The 20,696-nt window shown below is 42.8% G+C and overlaps 1 protein-coding gene across 2 annotated transcripts in view; it reads left to right on the top strand.

Annotated features, from left to right (window-relative positions):
- KIF13B (kinesin family member 13B) overlaps positions 1 to 20,696 on the top strand; it is a 216,976-nt gene that overhangs the window by 103,832 nt on the left and 92,448 nt on the right. For both annotated transcript variants that reach the window (XM_051842522.2, XM_051842523.2), the window contains exons 9-13: positions 99 to 211; positions 1,355 to 1,466; positions 8,611 to 8,823; positions 10,452 to 10,562; positions 18,462 to 18,596. In XM_051842522.2, the coding sequence (XP_051698482.2) occupies positions 99 to 211; positions 1,355 to 1,466; positions 8,611 to 8,823; positions 10,452 to 10,562; positions 18,462 to 18,596 (684 nt within the window). The remainder of the gene's footprint in view (positions 1 to 98; positions 212 to 1,354; positions 1,467 to 8,610; positions 8,824 to 10,451; positions 10,563 to 18,461; positions 18,597 to 20,696) is intronic.

Below are 20,696 nucleotides of genomic sequence, written 5' to 3' on the forward strand. Positions count from 1 at the left end.
GTAAATAACTGCAGTGAAGGATTTAGACAAACTCAATTGAGATAGTCTGATTTCTGTACTTTTTAACTATGTACTGGTGTTTATCACTTTTTTGGTAGACATCTGGGGAGAAAGTGGGCAAACTGAGCTTGGTGGACTTAGCCGGTAGTGAACGAGCAACAAAAACTGGAGCTGCAGGTGACAGGCTGAAGGAAGGGAGCAACATTAACAAGTAAGTTTCCCAGAAGCTTTTTTTTTTTAGCTGATTTATTGATTTAATAGCCAAATAGGTGAACCTCTGTGGTTATTAAAATAATAAGATTCTGGAGAGATTAAGGCTATCATAGATAGTTCAGAACTTTTTTTTTTTTTTTTTTGTATTTTTAATGGGCCTGAGCTCACTTTATGTTGTGTAATGCCTGATGAGTCAGAGGAGCCCCAGTTAAGTTGGTGTTTCAACAGTGGCCCTATTGACGTTTTGGGTAATTCTTTGTCCTGGAAGAGGAGTGATCTTGTGCACTGTAGGATGTTTTGCAGCATCCTTGGCATCTGCCCACTAGGTGGCAGTAGCACCTGCTGCCTCTCCCCTCACATGCAATGGTACAACCCAGACTCTCAGCATGGCTATCTATTTGCTAGAGGTGCACGGTGTGTCCCTCCCCTCCCGCCCACCCCCACCCCGGGTTGAGAATCATTGGTCTCATCTATATTAAAGAACAAAGGTCTCTCTGATTTTTCACTGTAGACCTTGACCCATGTGTTGCTCTCTGAGCAAACAGCATGTGTACTAGGTGTATTCTAACTGCTGCTGTGTGTCCAAGTGCAAGAAGCTAGGATCTTATGAGATAAACATCTGTTTGCTTTTTCGTTCATGTGGTTACAGTTTCCTCCTCAAGCTAAACTGTTAAGTCCTTGTGGGTGGGGATATTTTCTGTCCTCATGGCTCCTGGAAGGACGCATAGCAAGCCATTAGTCACCAGTTGGAGATAATGGGACACTGCCATCCACATGTTGTACTGTTATTAAAACATGCATGTTTTTTGCCTTATAAATGTTTTTGTTGTTGTGTTTGTGGTTCCTTTCTTGAAGAGCTATTTGAATCTTTATCTTGACCTGAAGATTTACAGCTTACATTTTCATCTACCCAAATGAAATAAACAATCAGGCTAAGCATTTTCATTGCTTGATGTATTCTTAGAGGGACAACAGCTACTTAGAATTTGTGTTTTTCTAAACTGAGCAGCAAAATGTTGACGACAGTGCTGCTCACAAGTAGGAGCAAAGCATCTTGGTTTTCAGTCTTTGTGCTAAAATGTGACAGTTGTGTAATTGTTACTCCTTTTGTGTAATTGTTATGGTTTGTTGTACTGTGCAGGTCCCTCACAACCCTCGGTCTGGTTATCTCCGCCCTGGCAGACCAGAGTGCTGGCAAAAACAAGAATAAATTTGTTCCTTATCGTGATTCCGTTCTCACATGGCTGCTCAAAGTAAGTTTTTTCCTTCTTGTTTTTTTCCCATCCTGGCATACTGTAGGTGGTTTGTGGAAGAAAGGTGACAAGAGTGTACTATTAATCTCCAGTTACCATTTCCTATATCAGTGTCCAAATGTGTACTTATTGGGCCCTTACAAAATAATTGATAAATTCATCATAGACCCACAGCAATTTTAGTGGATTGAGCATAAATTTCTTCTTAGTAATTAACATCCCAGTCCCCCAGAACCTGGATGGAGTTGGGTTGTTGGGCACCCCCTTCTCACACAATTTAGCCTGGGGCTTAGGGGAAACAGAAGAAGGACCCACTGCTAATGTGACAGCTGAGTGAGTCATGGGAAAGGATCTTCCACTGTCTGACACACACTGCTGGGTGGCTCTATGTTTTGAGAGTCCTTGTGTTTGACATTTTGGACCTTGTATTCTGTTTTACTTGACTCATGATCATTTTAGTTTGCTTAAGCTTATTTTAAATGAGAGTTATTTGCAAGGCAGAGAGAGAAAGAAATCCATCTTCATCTACTGGTTTACTTCCCAAGTTCTTGGATCAGCTGGAGTAGGGCTAGACCAAAACCAGGAACCAGGAACTCTATCTGGGTCTCCTGAATGGATGGCAGATCATCTGATGTCTCTCAGGTGCAATAACAGGAAGTTAGATGGGGAGAAGAGTAGCTGAGACTTGTATCAGGTACTGTGATATGGGATGCAGGCAAACCAAGCTATGGCTTAACCTACTTCCGCTTCTTTGAGTTTTTTATTAAAGGATACAGAGCAGAGTACACATTCAGTGCTTAATTGATTCATTATGACTGAGAGCAATGGAAATGAGAAAGAAAACCTGTATGAAGGGCTGTGTGTGGGGAGCAGCTCGGACTAGACTAAGTTACTGGAATTAAGACTTATTCTATGCATCTGCTCTCCCACAACATGGTGCTGGGAGAGAAGAAAACAGCTTCTACACAGCTGCCTCCAGTTCAGCCAATAAACTGTAGGACTTGCTCCTGATTGGAGGAGAGCAGCGTACTCGGCGTGTGGGCAGCCGAGTTGGGATTGGCAGAGGAGGACTATAAAGGAGGAGAGAGACGGCATGCACCAGGAACATCTAAGGGGAACATCTAAGGGGAACACCTGTGCAGCCCCCAAGAGAGCCGGCCGGCGGTGTGCCGCTCCCCTGCGGAAGTGGGGAATGTGGCCAGGGGGAACTGCCCTTCCACGGAGGTGGAAGGGATAGTAGCCAACCTGGGAAGAACCAGCAGCAAACCCGGGGAGGGCCGAGCAGACGAAAGAACAGCGCAGGGTCCTGTGTCGTTCCTCCATGAAGACGGGGAGCGACACTGTGAGACTGTATGGCGTCGTAAGCCACTCCCTGCCCTTGATGGATCAGCACCTAGGAAGGGAACTTCAGTGTGTGCTCAGACTATTAGAATGTGAATCTGTGGTGGACTCCGTGACAGCACAGTACTGGCACATAGAGTCTGATGAAACAGAAAACTGTTCCAGGTTCCCGCTGTCTATGTGGAGGGGTGTGCTTAGTGGGAGATAGACTGGGTATTAGAGGATATAGTTCTAGTGACAGTTTAACTTTTTACAGAGGGTGTCAACCCTGAGCAAAATACTTTGCCTAATACTCTTTTTTTTCCCTTACTTTTTTAAAATGGAGAAATAATTTTGTGTGCCACGTTTAGTTTTGTGAGCATTCATTGTCTCATTGATCAAGAATATATTCACTGGGAACCAGCATTGTGGCATATCAGGTAAATCTACACGTGGAGTACCAGCATCCCTTATTGACACTGGTTCATGTCCCAGATGCTCCACTTCCCATCCAGCTCTCTGCTGGTGGCCTGGGAAAAGCAGTGGAAGATGGTCCAGGTGCTTGGGCCCCTGATACCCACGTGGGAGACCTGGAGGAAGCTCCTGGGTATGGTCTGGCCCAGCCCTGGCTGTTGAGGCCGTCTGGGGAGTGAATCAGCAGATGAAAGATCTTTCGATCTCTCAATCTCTCTCTGTCTTTCTTTCTCTCCCTGTCATTCTGACTTTCAAATAAATAAATAAATCTTAAAAAAAAAAAAAAAAAAAAAAAAAGGAAAGAAAACTTTGTTGACCACCTGTCTCTGTTAGGGTTGAGAACAGAGGTCACAGTTACTGACTTAACTTACAGCAGATTTAGGGGGCAGCCCTTGTGAAGGGAAGTCAGATCTAACGCTTTCTGCACCCCTTGAAAGATTTCCCAATATTCCATTTTGTAAACTAAAACAGCTCACCATCTGAACAGGCTTTGTCAAGTGAAAACATTTTTTCCATCAGTGTCACTAAGTTCTGCTTAAATGAAATTTGCTGCAGTGGAAATTCTGATAGATTAAACACTTTGGCTAAAATGCAATAAAATTAGAAGTTTGAAACAAAGGGTAAACAAATTTGATAATTAAAAAAAATCTCGTAAAGGATTATTACAAAACATTTACTACCAAGGAATGTGTCAATGATTCATCTTAAAAATCTCGCACGTTTTCTCCCGAAGAAAGCTGGGTGAGATCCTTCCTTCTTCCTCAAACGTTCCACAGAAACACTTCCTTGATGCGCCTGATTTGAAAGAGGGACTATTATTGTCCTTGTTGTGTGATGTTTGCTACTTCATCCCATCTCAAACAATAGGAAGTAACTGCTGTCGATGTAACTAGCATGGATAAAATGTCCCAGGTAACTGGAACCCGTGGCAGTAGAAGCAGAGACCACGCGTTCTCTCGTTTGCCTCTCAGCAGGTCAGGTAGGCTGCAGCGTCAGATCAGGGAAGGTGCACAGAACAGTGGCAGGATGAAGGCTGGAATCCAAGGCTGGCCTCACTGCCCAACTTTTCTCGCCTGGCCTGTGCTCTTCAGAAAGGTTGCTTTTCATCTGGAGGCTCACTTTACCCATCTTTGGTAGACAATGATGAAAGACAAAATATTTGAGCTTGAAGAATACTTGTAAAAACAAAACTTTTTGAAAAAGCTCACTTCATCTTTTGTTTACATTAACGTTATAAGTGTTGTAGATCAAATGTTAGCCCAGGTTTTGTAGTTTTCCTTATAAGCTTATGTGACCTTCCTTGTATCTTGTTTGACTTCAGCAGCAAGTTCATAAATAGGAGTGCTTTTTAAAAATGTGTTCCAGAGCTTGCAGTGTTCCCAAGGGCCACTCCAAATCCGATGATACACAGTTCATTCTTCTTTGAAGTGCCTTTTAGGTCTCTGTTGCTTTTTCCTTCTATATCTATTCCCCTTCATCCTCATTTGACATCGGGGTGGTTCGCATACTTTTTAATACAACTTCCATTGAACTCAGAAAATCACTCATCTGGGATAAGATTTGCAGTTTATTTTTCAGTTTTTTTCCCCATTGCATTTGAATTATAATTGTGTTCTTGAGCTATAAAACTCCTTTTTTTCCCCTTTAATTTTTGTTTATTTGAAAGGCAGAAAGACAGATTGAGAACGAGAGCGCGTTCACACTCCCCTGTTCACTGGTTCTCCTGATGCCCACGCATGCTGCGGCTGGCCTGGGCTGGAGCAGAAAGCTGGGAACTCAGTCCAGGTCTCCCGCCTGGATGACAGGAACCCCCAGTGACTTGAGCCATCACTGCTGTCCCCAAGTCTGCATTAGCAGGAAGCTGGAGTCAGCAGCCAGAGGCAGGTGTGAAACCTAGGCACTGCCGAGTAGGATGGAGGTGCCCTGACCAGGGTCTTAACCACCAGGCCAAGCACCTGCCCTGTGGAGTTGGCAGTCTTTAAACGAGGGCTTCTGAGCATCAAGCAGCTCCTGTAGAGAATGAGTGCCTAGGTTGTCTTTGGCATCCACCGTGCTTTTTCTTCCTTAGTACTGCTTCCCTAATGAAGGCCACTTTCACTGCCAGTGTTTCCAGGTTTCTCGCCCGGTCTGTGCTCTGCAGCTAGGAGCACAGCACTCACAGCAGCTTTCTAGATTAATACTCTTAACTTGTTCCCTTTTGGGATCTTGGTATTCTAAGTTCTAGTGAAGTGGCGAGTGCTGTCTCGCTTCCAGGGCCACATTCTTACTCCCGTTGGCACGTTCTCCACCACTCTTGCATCGCCCCTGCCATGCCCCCTGCTTCTCTTTACCTGAGTGATGCTGATTGAAATTTAGATCTCAAAGGTGCCTTTGTCTGGAAGGCTCCCCCTGCCTGACTGCTCTTGTTTTTGCCACACCACGTTGTGTTTACCCTGGCTTAGTTTTTACAGTGTTGCTTAGGGGCGGGTGAGCTGAGTGAACGGGCAATTTCAGCTCTGCTCTGAACTAGCATTAGAATCCATGATAAGTCGGCCAGTCTTAGTCTTCCTGGCTTTCATTTCTTGTCTGTAAAATGCAACAATTTGATTAGATGACTTGAAAAGAGTTCTTTCAGCTTTTAAAAAATTTTGATTTCCAAAATTAAATTTGTATCCCATGACCACTTAATTTGAAACAAAGCGAGTCTAGTTTGCCTAATTAAACAGTTAAGGAGTCAGCAAGAAGCTTTCTTTCTCCTTGAGCCAGTGCCAGATCTTTTGTTACTATTTCCTTCTCACTAATGGCAGGAGGCCACTTTACTGTAAGCACATTGTTGCTCCCCGAATGAGGGCTTTAAAAATACCAAGCATTTGTTGCCCACTTTCCCTTTTGCAGCACAAATAATGGCATAGTCTGTGCATGTTTCTCCTTTGGCAGCCATCAGCACAGCCGCCCTTTGCCCCGTAGCACCTGTGGTTCATGTGGCTGACGCTGTGGTGCTACTGGCGAGCTGAAGTGCAACGTGGGATTTAATCCCTGGCTACTCTTCATGTCCCATTTGAATCTCATCAGTGTGCATGGCAGTCTTCATGACATTTTTCTGGAAGTTGCCAAATCTTGGGCACCACCAGTGTGAAATGAGTGTCTATTAGTGAAAAGTAAAACAAGCAATGATAGATTTGAAATCCCAAATTATTTCCTGCCTTTTCATGCATTAAAGTATATTTTCTCTGACAATACAACCATGTTTTCTGTGGAAAAACAAATTTTTAGTACTGGATAAATTGGTATCTTGTCTGTGACTGTATTGAATTGTTATCAGTAGTTCAGGTATTATGTTGTTCTTGATACTAAGAAATAATTTGGAGGGGGTCAAATCTGTCTTAATCCTCAGATCTGAACTATGTATTACCAAGTAAATATTGGGAAGTCCTTTTGAACTTGAAAACAGAATCTAGCTTGGCTGGAATATTTTTTTACCTTACTAGTTCTGGGTTTTTTGGGCAGATTATTTAACCTCCTCTATCAGAATAAATGTTTTCCCATCAGTAAAATGGGGGTGCCAGTCATCAGCTTTAGAAATCTGAGAACTAAGTACATATGCAAATATTATCTATGTAACACATTTTAAACATATTGGAGTTGGAAAAAAGTTATGTTTTCAGTAATAATTTTTCTGTAGGTATTGTCCAAAAATACAGTTTTATTATGAGCTGATGATTTCCATGTTACTGGCCTTTTGGAATTTCTCTCTAATCTTGAGATTACTCAGGGAGGCCACTGAGTCTTATCTGGATAACTCTTCTCAGCTTGGCGTGGTTTAGCAGTGTGTGAGTAGTTTATCTGTGGCTCTGTAAATGATTTCTCCCCAAACGTAACAGCTGGAAGCAGCAATCAGCCTCTCTGTGGTTTTGGCCAAGGTCTGTCGCTTGGTGGTGGTAGGGTCTGCTTTCTGTGGTTGCTGGGCAGACTTTAGTAGGTCTGCTTCCAGACTCGCTCTATGGGGTCTATTCATGGGGTCTTCTCTGCTCATGGCAACTGGTTTCCCCCAGAGCAGGAGAATGTGCCCAAGACAGAACCACCTTGTGTTGATCTCAGAAGTGACTTGCCAGGCCGGCGCCACAGCTCACTTGGCTAATCCTCCACCTGTGGCGCCGGCACCCTGGGTTCTAGTCCTGGTTGGGGTGCCGGATTGTGTCCTGGTTGTTCCTCTTCCAGTCCAGCTCTCTTCTGTGGCCCGGGAGTGCGGTGGAGGATGGCCCAGGTGCTTGGGCCCTGCACTCGCATGGGAGACAGGAGGAAGCACCTGGCTCCTGGCTTCAGATCGGCGCAGTGCCAGCCGTGGCAGCCATTTGGGGGGTGAACCAATGGAAGGAAGACCTTTCTGTCTCTCTCATTGTCTAACTCTGCCTGTCAAAAAAAAAAAAAAAAAAAAAAGTGACTTGCTATCACTTCTGCTGTATTCTGTTCATCAGACGCTCAACAGAAAGTTCTGGCTACTGTCCAGGGCTGGGGATGAACACCAGGAGGTGAGGATAGTGGGAGCCACTTCTGGCGCTGTCCACCACAGGTGGATTCCATTCAGTCTTGTTTGCATCTGCCTCGCTCTGATGGACGAATGTCCCAAATTGAGTTTTGTGATTGAGTGGTATCTTGTTACTTCTAATATTCTCAGATGCAAAGTCTTTTTTTCTGTATGTTGGAAGACAGTTCCAAAGCCCATTTCACTGTGCCTGTCAATTGCAGTATAATGAACAGGACAAGCCTTCTGTCGGTATCCTTGTCCGAACTGCGGAGACTTTTGTGTAGAACCAGAAACCTGTTCTGTTAGTTTTTGAAGGGTTATCAGGAAGAAAAAAAAAAGCTCTATAATGTGTCTGGTTTCATAAGACTATAATTTTATGTTTTGGAAACTTTACTAGGTATCTGATAGCTTGTAGCCACAACTTTGTGCATCATTATTTAGGCTTCCCAGAGCTTCCCAGGTAAGTAGCACAGCCATCAGATGTGTGCTCATTATCACATTTGTTCAGTTCTTCTAGGGAAGATTTTGCTGGCATTTAAGCCATCTTTTCTTCATTCTGAGTTTTCTGCTCACTTAGGCTATTCTGTTGCCTGTAAAATGGGACAAATGGACTTAGAATTAATTTTTGTGAAACTGAAATAAATGCAGGCTTCATATTTCTTCCCTGTCTTTTCTCAAAAATCAAAGCTCCTCCCTTTTTGAGAACAAACAACATAGGATTTGAGTCAGTATACCTGCTTTTAGCTCTAGTTTTGTCATTAAATATGTGTTTGACCTTGAGCTTACTTCACCGTGTTTGACTTCAAGTTCCCTAAAATGCACCTTCTTTTCTTCCCCCTCCTGCAGGACAGCCTGGGGGGTAACAGCAAGACCGCAATGGTGGCAACTGTGAGTCCGGCAGCCGATAACTATGATGAAACCCTTTCCACACTGCGGTATGCAGATCGCGCCAAGCACATTGTGAACCACGCTGTGGTGAACGAGGATCCGAACGCACGGATTATCCGAGACCTCCGGGAGGAAGTTGAGAAACTGCGAGAGCAGCTCACGAAAGCAGAGGTAAGAGGCAGCGCCGGGCAGCGCCCTGTGCATCCAGGGAAGGCTCTTCAAGCCAGAGCTCAGGGTTTCTTCCTTTGGCCTCCGGTGATGAGTCCTCTGCTGAGAGTTTTCAAATTTCCTACAGGATGAGAAGTTGGAACTGAGAAGTAAAGAAAGGTTGTCACATTTGAAATTGAGAGTTTTCATAGGTGTTAAAAGGTTTGAATAAGAGAGAGAACACAGAGAACTTCGAAAATATTTTTCATGTGTAGCCAGGCAGCAGACGAGAGCAAAGAGATATTATAGCATAGGGGAGAGCAAGGGAGTGACCAGAAACAAACCATACGTGATTCAGCTTAGTGCCAGAAATGAGTGGGCATGGATTGATTGGAAGAGGAATCCAACAGATGTTTTTAATCTTATTCATTAAGTGATGGAATTCAGAATGGAAATCTTGAGGTCTTTCACACCTTAATGACCCGACCTTTCCATGTTGGGGATTAATTATGTTTGTAGGAAAACAGCTCTAGCTAAAGTACCCATCTCTTTACTGTCCTCAATTTCTGCAGCCTTCTGTGTAGTCTACAAGGCATTCTCTGACTCTGATCCCCTCATGAAATGATTTGTTTTGTTACTGATTTTGAGAACCTACATAATTCTCATACATTCATACATTGAAGCGTCTCTTGAAATGTGGAGTGAAATACCAGATTAAGGGTTCCTGCTGTAGCGAGCATTTCTGCACTACAGTCATTTTGCACTAGGGGGCTGTTCCTGGGGCTGGCACCACAGCCCTTTTCTTCAGAACCCTATTCTGGGAGTAAATAAGGAAAATATAGTTAGGACAGCTACCTTGAGCATGTCATTGCCTGTTGAATTTTATCCTCTTTTTATAATTTTACAGGTCAGGGTTCTTGGGAAGTTACAAGCAAACTTAGTATTATTAGCACCATCCACTTTGCAGCATGTACACATTAGTCTGTATATATTTGAGTAAATTCCTAAGTCATCCATAAAGACTCAATTGAATCCTGTGTATGAAGCTAGATACTTTACCTATTAGAATTTAAAAAGGAATGAGATCTTCACAGTAGGTTGGAGGAAAAGGAAGAATTAGTCTTCCTTTTATTTTATTTTTTTAAGATTCTATTTATTTGAGAGGTAGAGTTCAGACAGTGAGAAGGAGAAACAGAGAGAAAGGTCTTCCATGCACTGATTCACTCCCCAAATGACCACAACGGCTGGAGCTGGGACGATCTGAAGCCAGGAGCCAAAGGCTTCTTCCTGGTCTCCCACATGAGTGCAGGGGCCCAAGCTCTTGGACCATCTTCTACTGCTTTCCCAGGCCATTGCAGAGAGCTGGATCAGAAGAGGAGCAGCCGGGACATGAACTGGCACCCATATGGGATGCCAGCACCGCAGGTGGAGGCTTAGCCCACTGTGCCGCAGCGCTGGTCCCTAGTCTTCCTTTTAAATGTACCTCCGATAGTTTGAGTTTCTAGTCTTCACCGTGGCCCAGGTAGTGGGATCAGTGATCTCAGCTGCACAGCTGAGAGGAGACAGATGGTCACATAGGTCCTTGCAGAGTTGGCAACTTCTTTTTCCAGGGCTTCGTCCAGACGTTTCATGAAGTAACATTCTGCTTGTAGGCAATGAAATCTCCAGAATTGAAAGACCGGCTGGAAGAATCCGAGAAGCTAATCCAGGAAATGACTGTGACCTGGGAGGAAAAATTAAGGAAAACCGAGGAGATCGCACAGGTTTGTGTTTCTTAATTTTGTAGCAGTTTATACAGTGGACTCAACTGGCATTTCTGGCCCCTTCTGCCAGTGACAAGTCTGCCACTGTTAGTAGGAATCTAGGTCTAAAAGCGTCTGTAGTTTACCAAATTAATTTGGAGGATAAAGTGCTATATTTTCAATAGATTATTATGTAAGAAATAATTAACTCTAATTAACTCTTCAGTATTAGTAATCTTGAAGGTTTTTTTAAAATGAAGTAACTGCTTTGTAGTCTCTGACTCTGATCCCCTCATTAAATGATTTGCAGAACTAAGGAACTTAATGGAATTATAACATCACTAGTGATAGATTTTGGATTATGAGCTTCTTGCTTCCATGTGACAGCTCAGGGAAAGTAATATGAAATGTCCAAGCCTGAGGTGACTATCCTTTTTTGGTAAGAAAACTTAATAAAGAGTTGTGAAATCTTAGGGTGGGAATGTTGGCATTAGTCTAGGAAGAGCTAGTCAAGTTTAGCATTGGGAGAAAACACTAAAAGGTCTACGTTCTAAATAAAACCCTTACTTCATGGCTTTCCTGCTACATGATTATGCACCCTTTGTTTTAGAAATGTGTGCATGGTGATCCGGAGCTCAGCACCCAATCTAGTGGTCTTTTCATGGTTGAACAACTCAGATAGCAGCTAGTTAATTGAAATCTTCTGTCATTTCTTCCCCTCTGACCTAGCTTGTTTTTCTTCTAAGAGTGGAAGTGTCCCACCTGTATGTGGTAACTCACGGTGACAGTGACAGTCAACATTTATTGGGTACCCTTAGGAATTGGTCCTTTTGCCTAGCACTTTTAACTATGTGGTCTTCTGTAATCTTCTCAGTAGTCCTGCAACATAGGAACTGTTGCCATCCAATTCGTTTGTTCGGCTCGCTTAAGTCTTACCTCGGCCTCTTGCCCTTCCTTCTCTAAGTTAAATATCCCAAAAGCTTTTGACCATTCTTCTATTAGAGAGCGTAGAGAACTTGCAGCATCTTTTGTCACCCCATAGTCTCCATCTTTAAACAGGCTGTCTAAAATTGTGCATTAGGTGATGTAAGACAGTGCTACTATTAGCTTGCAGTGAATGTTGTGTATGTATAGCTATATCTTGGTACAGACTAGGGTATAATTCCATTTTAAAGCTTGTTTATTATATCTATTTTCAAAATAGATACAAATGAGAGAATATTATACTAAATCCACAGGTGTTCTGTCAGCTTCATCAAAGAAAAACATGTGGCCAGTCTCGTTTTGGTTCCCTCCTTGCATTGAGTTTCCTTAAAACATATTCCCATACTCCCCAAGTAGTAGAGAGAACACACAAGTCTTTAAAATACTTCTTACCATGTATCTTACTTCCTATTTTTCATAAATTATGTCATTCTAGTAATTGTCCATTGTGGACTCTGCGGTGTGAGCCTTTTGAGCTGTTCCCAAATGCTTTTAAAAAAAATAATCTTTGGGCTTTTTATTAAGATTTTTTTTTTTAATTTACTTGAGAGGGTTACAGAAAGAGGGGAAGACAGAGAGAAAGGTCTTCCTTCCACTGGTTCATTCCCCAAATGTCTGCAATGGCTGGAACTGGGCCTAACTGAAGCCAGGAGCTTCTTCCAGGTCGCCTATGTAGGTATAGGGGCCCAAGCACTTGGGCCATCTTCTACTGCCTTTCCAGGCCATAGCAGAGAGCTGGATCAGAAGAGAAGCAGCTGGGACTAGAACTGGCATCCATAGGGGATGCCAGCGCCACAAGCAGAGGCTTAGCCTGCTGCACCAAAGCACCAGCCCCAAAGCATTGATGTTTTTAAAAAATGAAACTATTGCCTTTAATATCATTTTCTTGACAAGCAAAATCGCCAGTTTCCTTAAACAATACTAGTTTAATTTAGAGGAAATATAGGGCCGGCGCCGTGGCTCAATAGGCTAATCCTCCACCTTACGGCGCCGGCACACCGGGTTCTAGTCCCGGTTGGGGCGCCGGATTCTGTCCCGGTTGCCCCTCTTCCAGGCCAGCTCTCTGCTGTGGCCAGGGAGTGCAGTGGAGGATGACCCAGGTGCTTGGGCCCTGCACCCCATGGGAGACCAGGAAAAGCACCTGGCTCCTGGCTCCTGCCATCGGATCAGCACGGTGCGCCGGCTGCAGCGGTGGCCATTGGAGGGTGAACCAACGGCAAAGGAAGACCTTTCTCTCTCTCTCACTGTCCACTCTGCCTGTCAAAAAAAAAAAAAATAGAGGAAATATATACCAATATCAGTAACTAACAACAAAAATAAGGAAGCTAAAGCCCTACAGTTTAATTTAGGACAGGTGATCATGGAAACAAAAGAATATTAAAATCATTTTATTATGCACACTGAAGGAAAGCATAATAGACAGCAGAGTTCTTTCCCACCATGCAATTATTTACACCTGTTTGTTTAGCTGGAAACACTAGCTTGAGGGGTACCGATCCATTCCATTTGTGATCATTTCTTTATGGCCATCAACTGTCTTACATTTGAAGAAAAAATGTAAATGAAAAGTCTTTTTTTCTTTGGTGTCTCCATCACTAAGACTTCTAGGTACTTTGGTAGAATCTTGGATGTCCTGGTGCGTGCATTAAAAGGAAGCAGTGTGTATGTGTTCTGAAAATACTTTTAAGTCTATACAGTGGTACTCGGGATGCGCAGCTCAGACTTCTCCTGCTGCTACTGTGACATCTGATGAACGGTTGTTAGGAAAGTTCCGCCCCAATTTTGCTTTTTCATTCGCCACTGTGCCTCCTTTTCCACTTTCTTCCTTTGTTGTTCTGCTCCCTTTTGTCTGTTTTCCGCTGCCTCAGAGCATCTTTTGTGTCTTTTGTTTGTCACACTTCTTCCCAAAAGTGTTGACTTTGATGTGCCCTTGTGCTGACACAAACCTGGGCGAGTCTGAGTGAGCAAGTGCAAGGGAAGCTCCTCTTTAACATTTGTGTGCCTTGCTCCCAGGAGCCCTGTGTCTTATCTAGCACCTCCTTCAACCCCAGTCTCTCCAAGCCTGGAGGCACTAGTGCTGCTGGCCCTCCCACCCTCTCATTGAGAAAGCCTGGTGTGCAGATGGTCTGTCTCTTCCCAGTCAAGATTGGCATTTCCCAAAATGTATTTTTGACAGGATAGCATAGAATATGGATGAGTCGCCTGTTTTAATATTTATTTATTTATTTGAAAGTCATCAGAGTTACAGAGAAGGAGAGGCAGAGAGAGAGGTCTTCCATCTGCTGGTTTACCCCCCAAATGGCCACAACGGCTGGAGCTGTGCTGATCTGAAGCCAGGAGCTTCTTTTGTGTCTACCACATGGGTGCAGGGGCCCAAGGACTTGGGCCATCTTCCACTGCTTTCCCAGGCCATAGCAGAGAGCTGGACTGGAAGTTGAGCAGCCGAGATTCAAACCGGTGCCCATATGGGATGCTGATACTGCAGGCAGCGGTTTTACCCACTATACCACGGTACCAGCCCCCATTAATGAGTGCATGGTCACCAGGTAAATTTGGGAAATTCTAGGTAGACTCGATTGAGTGGATTTCTTTTCTCAAAGATTTTGCGTATCATCTTTGGGGCTGTTGCCAGTCAGCCAGGCTCTTGCTATGACCCCTGTGGTCTAGTGTGCCAGCTCCAGACATGACCCCTGCTGTAGAATTCCCAGGTAGCCTGTAGGCGCCTTTTGACCCCTAAATATGCAGTGCTTTACAGTTTAATTGTCCGTGTAAAGTTTTATCGCCTAATGAGTTTGTAAGGTTCTCAAGGAAAAGGAAGTTTTAGTGTTTTTAACGGTGGTGGTTTTTTTTTTTTAAGATTTACATATCTGAAAGGCAGTGAGAGAGAGAGAGAGAGAGAGATTGAGATCTTTTATCTGCTATTCTTTCCCCAAATGGCCTCAACAGCCAGGACTGGACCAGACCAAAGGCAGGAGCTTCTTCTGGGTCTCCCACTTGGGTGGCAGGGCCCAAGCACCTGGGCTGTCTTCTGCTGCTTTCCCAGGCACATTAGCAGGGAACTGGATCAGAAGTGGAGCAGGCAGGACATGAGCAGGTGACCATACAGGATGCTGGTGTCACAGATGGCAGCTTAACCCACTGTAGCACAACACCAACCCCTCAATAATGCTTTTGAGTAAACAGAACTCAAGATGACTATTTTCTAATTTGGGTACTCTGTCTACCAGGCCAGATTTTCTCTCATTTCCATCTTTACGTTCCCATTAAAAATGCACACTTGGGCCGCTATAATCCAAAAGTTGTACTTTCGAAATTTATATTTATTAAATCACATTTGGGGCCAACATTATGGCTTAATGGGTTAAGCTACTGCCTGCATGGTGGTGTTCCATATGGGTGCTGGTTTGAATCCTGGCTGCTCCACTCCAGTCCCGCTTCCTGCTAATGCACCTCGGAAAGCAGCAGACAGTGGACCAAGTCCCTGGGCCCCTGCACCCATGGGAAGACCTGGATGAAGCTCCTGGCTTTAACCTGGCCCACCCCCGGCCGTTGCGGCCATTTGGGGAGTGAACCAGCAGATGAAAGACCTTTCTCTCTCCCTCCCTCCCTCCCTCCCTCCCTCCCTCCCTCCCTCTCTCTCTCTCTCTCTCTCTCTCTGTAACTGCCTTTCAAATAAATAAATTGTTAAAAAACAAAAACCAAATATATACTTAAGTGATATCAAAACCTTGAGGTTGATCAGGTTTGGCAGACTGCTCATGGATGGAACCTGGTCTGCCACTCATGTTTGTGTTTGTGTTGGAGCACAGCGGAGCTCATTTGTTTTTTGTGTTCTCTTTGGCTCAGCTAGCAGAGCTGAGTAGTTGTGACATGGACCATGTGGCCCACCAAGACTGAAATACTTGCCACCTGACATTTTATAGAGAAAGTTGGTCAACCCTTGATACCAGAAGCAAGATTTCATGATATCTCTACATAACTGTATTTTATCATATAATGTTTTTATGAGCTTGTTCCTAGGTGTTGCAAGTATTTGTAACTTTTGAGATGATTAAAAACTTAAATTTTTGACAGGAAATGTAATAACAAATGGACAGTTTTCCACCATTGTTCCTGTTTTTCATTTACCCAAAAATTTTATGGTATATTACTGTTATATAATCTCAAGCAACAGAAAAATGTATAGGAAGGTAGAATAAAACAGCAGTTTGCTAATTGTGATAATTTTGAAAAAATAAATAGTTGAATTCCTTTCCTTATTTTATGTACATTTTTTTTTTAAATAGAGGTTGATAAGTTGGACTTATTCATTTGATAGGTAGTGTTAGAGAGAGAGGGAGCAACAGTGAGAAAGGTCTTCCATTTGCTGGTTCACTCCCCAAATGACTGCAGTGGCCTGAGATGGGCCTATCTGAAGCCAGGAGCTTTTTCCAGGTCTTCCATGTGCGTGCTAGGGCCCAAGTGCTTGGGCCATCTTCTGCTTTCCTAGGCCATAGCAGAGAGCTAGATCAGAAGAGGAGCTTCCGGGATTAGAACTGGCACTCATATGGGATGCAGGCATTGCAAGCGGAGGATTAACCTGCACCACAGCACTGGCCCCATGTACATGTTGTTTATCAACAATAATCACTTGTTGGCATTGCGAGTATTAAACTCTCCCAGACTTCTGAAAGAACCTTGTAGTTCTTTTTGTTAGAAGAGACAGTTAAGCATCAGTGAACATATAAATTAGGATGGTGTGCCTAGAAATAGCAAAATTCTGGGGCAGGCATTTGGCCTTTGGGTTAGGGTACCGGTTAAGATGCTCACATCCCATATTGAAATACCTGGCTTCCACAGCCACCTTGGTTCCTAGCTCTAGCTTCCTGCCAGTGCAGGCCCTGGAGGCAGTGGGGATTGTTCAAGTAACTGAGTTTCTGTCACCCAAGTGGGGGACCTGGATTGAGTTTCAGCACTCAGTTATGGGCATTTGGAAAGTGCACCAGCAGATGAACCATCTTTCTGTCTTCTGTCTGTCTCACCTTCTCAAGTAAATGCATAAACAAAAAGATAAGACTTTATAAAATGGAAAGAAATAGCAATAGATTGCTTTATTTTAATTATGCTGCAGGCTTAACTGTGTGGCCCTAGTTAAAAGACTTAGTTTGGTGCTGCCCCCAGAATAAAAGGTCGTGGGTGATTGTGACTTCTCACTGCTTGCTGTTTATGTTTATCCATTGTCATAGATGACCTTACCCTGCCACAGTTCCACTTAATCCTAGGGCATCCAGTTGTGTAATGGATGTGTATCCTCTTAAGTACATACTTTCCTATATTATATGGCTCAGAACTAGACAGGCACATACAAATAAAGGCTCATGTTATAAAAATAGTGCTTGATTGTTAAATTAATAACAGGAGTCACTGTATACTAATTTCCCATGCAAGGCCTCTGTCCTCAAAGAGTTGTGTTTTGAGAGTTAATAGTAAAACTTGTTCTCAAATATTTATTTTGTTTTAGTGTATTTAAGTGGTGGATATTCTTAAGTCTCATAAGTTTTAGTTACACCTAAGTGTCCAACTCCATTGCTTGTTTTCTTAGGTGTTTCCTTAATTAATGATAAAACTTGTTCTCAAGGACTTACTTTCTTTTAATGTATTAAGTGGAGAATATTCTTATGTCTTAAAGTTATGTCTAAATGCTTGCAAAAGATGTATCTTTCTTTGTGCTTCTTTAAAGTTAATTAAGTTTCTAAAAAGGTGAAATTAACTTTGAGATGCAATGACTTTGAACAGCCCTTGTCTCTACTGTTGAGGAACAGTTTTTTTTTCTTTTTTTGTGCAAATTGTTGAATTCTTTACTTAGTATGGAGTTGGTCTTCTGTGTATAAAGTTAATTGAAAATGGATCTTAAGGGAGAATGGGACTGGGAATGGGAGAGGGGGGAGGAGGAGGGATGGAAGTGTGGATGGGACAGTGAATATGGTGGGAAGAATTGCTGTGTTCCTAAAGTTGTACTTACGCAATGCATGAAGTTTGTAGTACTTAAATAAAAGAAAAACAGTGCCTTAAAAAAAAGAAAACAGTGCTTGAGTGCTTATGCAGGGTTTTATCTACTTATTTAAAATTTTGCACTGATACCATGAAAATTATATGTATATATGTATATATTTTAAAACGATTTTTTAGAATACATTCATGGCACTGCAGCTTTGAGTGCTCATGATGTGCCTGCCCTCTGCTAGATGCTGGGAACTCAGCAGTTAGCAAGAGGGATTCATTCCCACACAGCTTACGTTCTGATGTGGGAGGAATGATCATGTAAACAGATGGCAAGCAAGTATGAGGGCAAGTCTGCTCCAGATAAAAGGAACAGGTGTAAAATACCTGAAGCTGAAGCAAGAAAAGAGCGTTCTTGGCACTTGCAGGGCCCTGAAACATGTTCCATGTTAATGTGGTGCAGAGTTTGAAAGCAGGAGTGAGGAAAAACGAAGGAGAGGAAATGGGCCAGGACGAAGGGCCCTGGGATCTGCAGTGAGGGACTTTGGTCTTTGTCCTTGCCTGAGAGTCACTGAAGAGGTCAAGCAGAAGAGTGCAGTGACTGCTTGGCTCTTGAGAAGGGTTTGGGTTGAGGAAGATGCCCTCACGGGCTCATTCATGCAGAATTAATACAAGAGAATGTATGAGTTCTAGTTGTTAGAAATGTTTAAGAAGGGAAATTGAGAACTCAGTAGGACATGTGGTTGCTATTTGTAATGAACTTTATTTTTTAAAAAATTTACTTAGTAAAATGACTCATTTGGGAAGAAGAGAAAAATGCAGTGATGTTTAATATCATATCTGAAGATAGCATATTGAATTAGAATTATACTGAATTATTAACTTGCTATTATGAGATATTTTATATACTGCTGCCTCAGTAGCTGTGGAATTTATATTTCTTTGATACATTTGCAGGAGCGACAGAAACAGCTTGAGAGTCTTGGAATATCTCTGCAGTCTTCAGGAATCAAAGTTGGGGATGATAAATGTTTCCTAGTTAACCTGAATGCAGACCCTGCTCTGAATGAACTTCTGGTCTACTATCTAAAGGTGAGGTCCTGTGCTTTGTCACTAGCTTCCTGCCACAAAATAGAGCAATAGTTCTTGGTCCTTTTTTAAAATTGGGGAGCCATGATTATTCAAATTAGCAAATAGTTTTTATTTGAATACCTCAAGTGTAGAACAACCTTGGGTTTTTGGGATCAATTTCCCTTTTTAGTCTTTGAGTGATGTTCAACGAAGTCAATGTAAAAATGCTATTTTGATCATTATTTCTAAAAAGTTAAATGACTTATCTGCCATTATTATATGTGATTTATGCCAGGAAATTAAGGAGGTAAGTTTAAAACTTAAGGGATGACTTTTAAGACTAAATGATTGGCTTGGTCAGTAGACTCAAGATTTTGTTGTTTGTGTGTAGCTCGTCTGTCCATGAGCAATTTGTTAAGAGGAAATCCTTAAAGAAAGTAAAGTTTTTAGTACTATTTGGTGTGAAGTTTGTTTTCAATGACTCTTAGGAAAATAAATTTGGATTATCAACTTAGAACAAAGGGAGGAGTAGAGACTGAGAAGCTCAGAGTATGGAACAAAAAAAAGACAAATATTTGCATTGAAATCTGTAACTCATGAGATATCACGGGCAGATAGGAGACTACTTTAAAATCAGCATGAACCTGAAGCACCCCTGCTGTTATGAGGTGCATGCCAGCACCACCTTGGTCAAGGCCAAGGCGTAAACTGTGGTGGCCTGGGGAACTCAGCATGGTGTTATACATGTTAAGATGCAGTCTTTCAGCCCCTCGTGTAGATTTCACTAACCTACCAGAAAAATAAAGCTGTAGTGAGCTGATTAAGTTGGAAACAGCTTTAACATTAATGTAATGCTTTAATTTCTAAAAAGACTAAAGAATTCTGACAGTATAGTTTCCCAGTTTTTATCAGAGATATCCTGGGATAATTGCTTTGTGTCATTTTGATAAGACCCTTTGGTTAGGAATCTTACACCATGTTTTGTTCCCTTCTGAGTTACACTGAGTCTCTGCACACATCTCAAGTATTGTGGTTTAGTGGGAGTCGTGCTGTAGTAGAAGAGAGGTGTTCTGTGTTTCCAGTCCATGGCAAAGTCTTAGCCCACTCTAGGCTGCAGATTCTTCCTTTGTAAATGGGTAGAAGTTATTTCTGCCCACCTTGCAAGGTTCCTGTAGTGTTTGATACATAGGGGCTCTTTATACACAGAAACATTATACAAAATCAAAATATTCCACGTTCCACTTTCTCATGCAGGAGTGTAGAGCCTTTTTTCTGCCAAGGGCAAAATTTGAATTTTTATAATATCATTTGCAAGCCATACAAAATTATCACCTTAAAAATGAGCCTGCTACAGATTTGCTGATTTTGAGTCCCGCCTGTAGTTGCCCTGGGAGGGCCAGATCAGATGATTTCATGGGCCTTGTTTGGCCCAATGGGCAGAAGTTCCCCACCCCACATGCGGGACTTTATATGCACACTATGCTTATCTATTAAAAATCATGACATCACTTTGTATTTGCAAACCAGTGGTGTTAGCAGGTTGAGTTAGAATCGCAGCATGCTTTGGAAGAGGTGCACTCTGAGAACAAGACTCAAAAGCTCTGCCCTTTTAATTTCTCAGAACTAGGAATTCTTTGTGATGTGATGTAGTTCAAATTGGAACGTTCCCCCCACCCCACCCCCAGGAAGAATCCTGATTCATATCTGTTCCTTAACTGAAAAGTCAAACAAAGAGACTGTTCACAGAATTTTGGAGAGCAGTCAAAATATTTCTGGTCCTCTTGTGTGGAGGTGTTTGGGTTCTGTTTCAGACTGTGTGGTTAAGCCTGTTTGAGTGAAGTTTGAGGCCGTGCTGTTTCTTGAGTGCCTGGGCTAACCCCCTGTCAAGAATATATATATGCATGACAAAGCACATTCAGAAGGGCGGTTTCAGTCCAAGAACAGTTTTTTCTTCAGTAAAGAGATACCTTGATGTGGGGCGGAGGAATCTGGAGGCCGCGCCTTTTTAAAATATCATTGCCTTCACATTCTGCAGTCGGTTTAGAAGCTGGGCAGATGACTTCACGTCTCTGGATGCTCTCAGCCACCCATCTGCAAAGGAAGGCGCTGGGTTAAAACTCC

Source organism: Oryctolagus cuniculus, chromosome 2, assembly GCF_964237555.1.
Source record: "Oryctolagus cuniculus chromosome 2, mOryCun1.1, whole genome shotgun sequence".
In the NCBI taxonomy this organism is placed as follows: domain Eukaryota; kingdom Metazoa; phylum Chordata; class Mammalia; order Lagomorpha; family Leporidae; genus Oryctolagus; species Oryctolagus cuniculus.